We start from the raw sequence: 6,967 nt of genomic DNA, 5'->3' as shown, positions 1-6,967 counted from the left end.
TTAAGTGAAATGTAATTAAAAATAGCAATAACATCCCAACCAGCATCCTACAGAGGATACGAAAAGTATTTCGAACTAAAGAAATAAATCAAGAGAGACGAGCTTTTATGAAGAAATGACCGCCCAAAATATTAATGCAAAAGGCATTGATATTGGAAGAAATCCTCGTCATTTTGATATCTACTGATAGGAAACGCAGTCCAAATTTTATCTTTTCCAAACTGTCTTCTATAAAGTTCGACTTTTATCTTGATTTCTGACATATTACCTCAATCTGCAATATATTACTTCCTATCGTACCAAACCACTTGTACAAACATTTTCTCAATAACTTTAATGCCTTCTTGCATATTCCACCTGTGTTAATATTATATTTCTGTATTTTAAAAAACCTAAGTACTTAATGAATTTCTTTAATTGCATCTACATATTTCCTACAGCTGGCTAGCTGGCTATTCGAAACAGATTGAAGAGATTTGATTGTGAATCAAAAGCTAAATTAAAATTGCGTGATAAACGTCAGAAGCACGTGTAGAATCATGTGTACATTATGTTTTAATTTGTTAAGAGAAATACTTTCACATCTAACAACGACGCTTCGATCTCATTCGCTAACGCTAACTGTATGGCCCTAAGACGCATTTATCAACTACGAAGGAACGAAAGAAAAGAACATGAGCTTCCGACACTTGCCTAGAGTCACGGGCGCCATCTACCAATCATCGATCGCGGTGGTCGACGATGCAAACATTCAAAACGATCGATAAACGAGTGCATGGAATACATTATTCACTTCCGTCAAATACGCAATACATTTCGTGCAAGTGAGTGTACATGTAAATACTATACTATTTAATGTTTAATATTTAATAATTTGTGTACTGTATGCGTTGTGTGCATAACGTACGTAGTGTTTATTACTTTATCTCTTTGTTATTATGTGAGAAATTTCTTGAATCGACATTAATCTTTTCCATTTGGAAATTGCATAAGGTGGGTTTTAATATTTTTTTATGGATTTATGAATAGACAGATTTAATGTTTCTTCTTATACAAGGTAAACCGGCCCACATGTCTTGTTGGATTGGTTGTGGGTAAGAATTACTGCACCTTCCATCGCTGGGATTGACGTATATGTAAGAAACTTTGCCCAACCTCGAGGGTACTTTAATTGATTTTGAACAAAGTCTCAAATACAGTTTTCGATTCTCATTACTTAAACTTTTTATCGTTTTCATGCAAACACAGGAAAACAAATACGATAAGTTTTACAAAATAAAAATTAATATATCTATTAAACTAACAGTTTTTCGATATAAGTAGGTTAATAATTTTCTTTTAATAAAAAGTATATGAATCCATTCGGAAGAAATAAAGCTCATAACGCATTCGCATAACGTTTACGTGTCCACCTACAGAAAAGCCAATAGCATCGAAATACTTCTTCTTAAAATCACCCAAATTTCATTTCAAACATTTTTCGATATAACTAATAGTATGGAAAATATTTCAGCTTAAATTCTTAAGCGGTTCATCTTGTATATATATGTACTTAATAAAAATTCTATAAGAGTAGAAAACAACGTATCTTAATGTAGACGATATTCAAAATGATGTTTATCGGTTGCAATATAATTGCATAGACGACAAATTAATGACTGTTAAATATTTTTTTTGTCATTATCAGAAAATTGTCATTTCCTTTTAATGTTTCTTTGATTTTGCTGGAAGAAAATATTTTTACAAAATCTTACTATACATAATCATCTTATGGCTCTCTTTCAGCCGTGTTATACCTACCAGACAAAAGAGTTTCCGAGTGATCCACTAACAACAGAATAATCTGAGCTGATCACGTTTCGTGGATCATCCTGTATATTCCATTTGTTAAATGTCACAAATATAACCGTTCGCATATTTTTGTATACCTGTGTAAGTAAGTCTTTGTATTTCTACATTCCGTTACGGAATAATTACATAATTCATAATGTGAAATTCTTAAACAAATAAATTCATTTTCAATAAATATCTACTTTTATACGCATTTTGCACTGGTACACTAGCAGGAAACGTTCAATTTCTACAAAACTACCATTTCCTTAATTAGAAAAAGGAAGATATACAATAATACAAAGATTCAAAGTCGCTTGCCTATGTAGCATTATAAATAAATGGCCACAAATGTAAATACATATCGAGAAACATGTATACATAGCTTGAAATATATCAATAGTTTTGAAAGTAATAAATTTAATAAAAATGTACTCTGACTGACATAGTACATCATTCAATTTCGATTATAACTATCTAACTGTTTACTTCGCTATTTAACATAATAATCAAAAGACTATTACCACGGGCGAGATGGTTCATCATAAACTCATCGTGAGTTTATAGTGTTAATCGGATGTTGATATGTCTATTTTCTTAAAATTCGTTAGATGATCATACTGCCGAATATAATTCGTCTATTTCGACGAAATTTATAACAAAGATCCAAAGAAACAGTTGCTTTAAACATTTTTTGGAAAAAGATCATTCGGTAACAAGTAATTTTTGTTCAAATGGAAGCCAACATTAGCCAAAATCTTTTAACGAAGGATATTAAATCTTATACCACAACTTCAACATTTATCGTGTAATAGTTATGATGTCTGATTTATAGCCTTTGTTCTAACAAGCAAAAAAATAATTTCAACATAGACAATCAGAAATGTCCTTGAAATTTTGCAAAATGTAGATGATAAAAAGAAGTTTACAGAGTCCATCCAAATTCCAACCTAGATCAGAACAAAGTATGATTTAATAAAAGGTATAAAAAATAAAATCTATGTTAAATTAACTTTATGGGTGGAAATAGTATTCCCCATCTGAGATAAATGTCAAACGAACATTTATTATTTTATATGTAGATATTTTTATTACCTTCTTTTAAACATCATCGATCGATGAAGCTTTTAATTGGTTCGCCACTAAACTATTTTACTCTACAATTATTACTTTTTTAATATTTGAGATTGTTAATAACGACAAAGGAAAGCACATTTACATATTTACATATTATTAAATTTATTTTATTAAAATAGTCTTAATTTAAGGACTTAATCGTTTGTTTTTATACTACATGTAGAACAATATTTCAACAATATTTATCTTTTATTTACTTCATTTTCGAAATTTTCTATCATAATTATCTCGCCGCTCGATTTGCTGATTCAAGGGTTGCTGTTGTCCCTTTTGAGCTGCTTCACGCGCATCTGCTTCCTGGAATGTAATAATAACACTATTACTCTCAACTCGTTATATCAACTAATTGCAAGACTATATATATATATATATATATAATTTTACTCTAAATTAGTAATTGAAAAAAATATGTTTGCGTTATGTTTTCTTATTCGCGATGTTTCAATATTATTACGTATGATTACATCCTCTTACACGTACTCGTTACATAGGATATTACGTAATTGGTAGTATTACTGGGAAGAAAGTTCTGCGATTTAGTTCTATGATTTCGTAATTCTACACGAAAAAGTAAATCGAGGATACAGAATAAGATTTTTTTACCTCTCGAAATAATCGACATATCGTACATGCCGTTACTTTCTCATTTCATTTAACACTCAACGTGATAAACTAATTAAGAAAGCTTATATTTGCAAATTACGATATTGAAGATACATAGTCTGGCATGCAGTAACGATATTTAATGTTTATTCAAATGATATTTGTTTCGTGTTTCATGCACTCGAGAAGCGTGTAAACTCGCGCTATAAAAGTATTTCTAAATCTATTTCTATACAATAGGCTTGGATATACGCATATTATCTCATCCGTTAAACTAATAATTCGTATAATTAACATATGCACTCTTGTTAAATATTTCTTTCGAATATGAATGAAAATAAAGAGAAGAAGATATATCGGATATTGGAATACACGGAGACGAGACAGAGTGAACGGAGAAAAGAATCAGAAAGTGAAAAAAGGAAAAATCGTGGGACGTGTACCTCTTGCTGACGAATGCCTGCATAGATGAGGTCGAGGCCTTTCTGAATCTCTTCGCTGACTGGCGGTGGCGTGGGAATGTGATCTCCGGTCGCGTGAAAGCCAGTCTCGTCGGCCGTATAATGGATGGTGATCAGCTTCCCTTCGGGACTCGTGTATGAGAAGCTTCCTTGTTGGACCAACGCTTCTCCTTGTTCCTCGCCTTCGCCTACTTTCTTAATGTAACCGCTCTCCTCAGCGATAATATTGTTTCCCGTTTCATAACTATGAATAATTTATTCACATCAGATTTCAAATCACATTCTTTTGGATTACACCTCCTCTTAAAATGCATACTCGTCGTTATTGTTTTGTGTTGAAATAGAGCTTTCACTTACAAATACATTTTTAAATCTCTATTCTACTATACTGTCAGAAAATAAATAACTAATATTTGTAAAATAAATAACTAAAATTGTTACTTTTGTCGAGAGTGCTACAAACTAACCAACTTTTAATTCATAGAATCTACATCATACACTGCAAGCATAGTTATATTCTATACCTTGAACTCGATTTAATCGTCAAACTATACTATACACATAGATGATTATACGTCATTTAAGCGGTTTTATTTAAAAATTGCAAATATTAGTAGAAATTATCTTCGTATCACGTTGTAAATATGTTATCGTAAAACTTAAACTTACACAAGCTTAAACATTGTGATAAATTTCGATTCTTTATTCTTATTATACACATGTCGTATGTATTTAGTGTATACATATACCATACATGTTATATGCAATAATATATCTCTTTAAATGTAGAATGAAAAATACTTACATAATTAATGAAGAGTGAAAGTGAAAATCTTAATTGAAATAAAACCTTTACCAACTTGTATGTATACGAATGTCACTTCGAACTGTAATTATTTACACATTACTCAAAACTAAACATTTGATTACTATTGCGTATAATGCTTAATCCGAAATTGTCCAATTTCAAATAACTAGTACCGAATACAGGAAAGTAAAAATGAAATATTTCTTCTATAACTATTTTACTAAGCATAATATTCAGTATAATAGAATATAAATAAAATGTACCGCGTAAAAAGGTGTCACACAAGTGTCAAATAAGGTGTCAAATACTTTATCATTTCTATTATCTAACTATATATCTAACTTTCAACGTTTTATTGATTTATAAGTTTCGTAAGCTATTTCAAGTATAATCGTAAATAAAAGAAATAATCGTAAAACGTAAAGTAATAAAAATAATACAAGAAAGTAATAATTTAATAAATCTAAATTATGTAAATTTCATTGTATCTGTGCGTTACTAAACGCCATGATGACGCAATGTTTTATTACTATTAAAATACATTAAACATCAAGAAAAACTATAACGAAATTGAAAGAGATTCTTCTATATCGAACACACACAATCACATATATAAGTATTTTCTATTTTAAACTGCAGACTTAAATGCATATGCTAGGAGTTGTATGCAATAAACGAACAACGTATTAATTCATCGACGCAAGAAGGTAATTAACAATTGCGATACCTAGCTTTATAAGTTCCATCGTGCTCTTGCTGTTTATTCCAATGTAAAATTGGAATAGGCGTGGTCGTCAATGGACCCCTCCTTTCGTCAGTCGGAGGATTCGATCTATCCTCGTGGTAATTGTTACGAGCATTGTAATTTGAATCTTGCGCTGCTGCCAATCCCACAACTATCGCTATTACCTAACGAAGAGAATCTTTAGTTAGTCAACCTAGTCAACGTAACTATACTTAGCACTCTTGTATTTAACAAATGTCATATTGTCTATCGAAAGACGAAGCATTGATAAAAATGGAAGTCTGTGATCGTCACCATCCACGTAGTGTTAGTGAGATGAGTGAAAGTAAGATGCCAATGCGGGTCATTTAACTCCTGACCTACGACGGGTTTGCGGACTCGTCGTCGATTTCGTTTGCTTGGTATTCTTCACAGTTGCTTGTGTCGTAACACGGATTAAAGATCATCCTACTTGTAATTCGAATTTTCAAAAATAAATATACCTTACTTTCGCATGTAAAATGCATACTATAAATATAATAACTTTCTTGAAGAGAAACGACGCGACGACTCAAAATGTATTTGCTTTTTGCTCCTAGTGATTCACGTTTCTAATATAAATTATTATTATTATTATTATTTTCGTCAATTTAAAAAGTACGTGACCGCAACTCGGAAGATCAATAACAGTTTAAAAATCTGGTAATTCAACTAACGAAGGATTCGTATTGATTGATCACCGAACATCGATCATCGATAAATAAGAATTTTAGCACTACAATTTCGTTTAATCTTAACAACAAGATATATTGACAAGACAAATTATGTTGTACGAATACCATTTAAAAAAGAACATTGTTAATAAAAATATTTCAGCCGTATTATATTGGTTTAGAATTATACAGAACGTAAACGAGTGCAAACGTAAAAATTAAAAAAAAAAAAAAAAACGTAAAAAGTTACTTACAATTGTTTTCATCTTGATAAAGGAAACACTTTTGAATGAAGAAGATGAGTACTATTACATCCAATCGTTTATGATCCTAAGGAAATAAGGAATTCACCTTTTATACTCTCACCTCATCCCCACTCAACGAGTGATGGATCTCTAAAGATGTTCCACGTAGTTTGTAACAACGATCTTTACATACATGCTATCTTATGCACGTATAACGATACCATTCAATACCGTTTTACGCACCCCTTTAACCACTCCTTCCTTCTCCCTTTTTCCAAGGAAAATCAGAATAATCGTCAGTACTATTAAAATATTAATTAATTATAAATTTCTATCACTTGGATAAATAAAATTTATGTCTATTATTACAGTTAGATACACGAAAGTTACATCAAATAATGTTTCCCCTTTATCAGTTGTATTTTATTTATATTACATAATCTATC

General features: G+C 30.8%; 1 protein-coding gene across 1 annotated transcript; it reads right to left on the bottom strand.

Moving 5' to 3' along the window:
- Nucleotides 1–3,052: 3,052 nt before the first annotated feature.
- Cpr49ah (cuticular protein 49Ah) lies at nt 3,053–6,668 on the bottom strand. The gene is made up of 4 exons (XM_072011788.1): nt 6,531–6,668; nt 5,567–5,748; nt 4,014–4,275; nt 3,053–3,264 (listed from the first exon to the last, which is right to left on the bottom strand). The coding sequence occupies exons 1-4, from the start codon at nt 6,540–6,542 to the stop codon at nt 3,166–3,168; spliced, it is 555 nt and encodes a 184-aa protein (XP_071867889.1). The 5' UTR covers nt 6,543–6,668; the 3' UTR covers nt 3,053–3,165.
- Nucleotides 6,669–6,967: the final 299 nt, after the last annotated feature.

This window comes from Bombus fervidus, chromosome 10 (assembly GCF_041682495.2).
Source record: "Bombus fervidus isolate BK054 chromosome 10, iyBomFerv1, whole genome shotgun sequence".
Classification (NCBI taxonomy): domain Eukaryota; kingdom Metazoa; phylum Arthropoda; class Insecta; order Hymenoptera; family Apidae; genus Bombus; species Bombus fervidus.
This window is presented reverse-complemented; position numbering and strand designations above follow the sequence as displayed.

Coding starts and splice junctions, on each gene's coding strand:
- Cpr49ah (XM_072011788.1), bottom strand. Junction 4,276..5,566: donor GATGGAACTTATAAAGCTAG/GTATCGCAATTG, acceptor AATTATTCATAG/TTATGAAACGGGAAACAATA. Junction 3,265..4,013: donor CAGGCATTCGTCAGCAAGAG/GTACACGTCCCA, acceptor ATTACATTCCAG/GAAGCAGATGCGCGTGAAGC.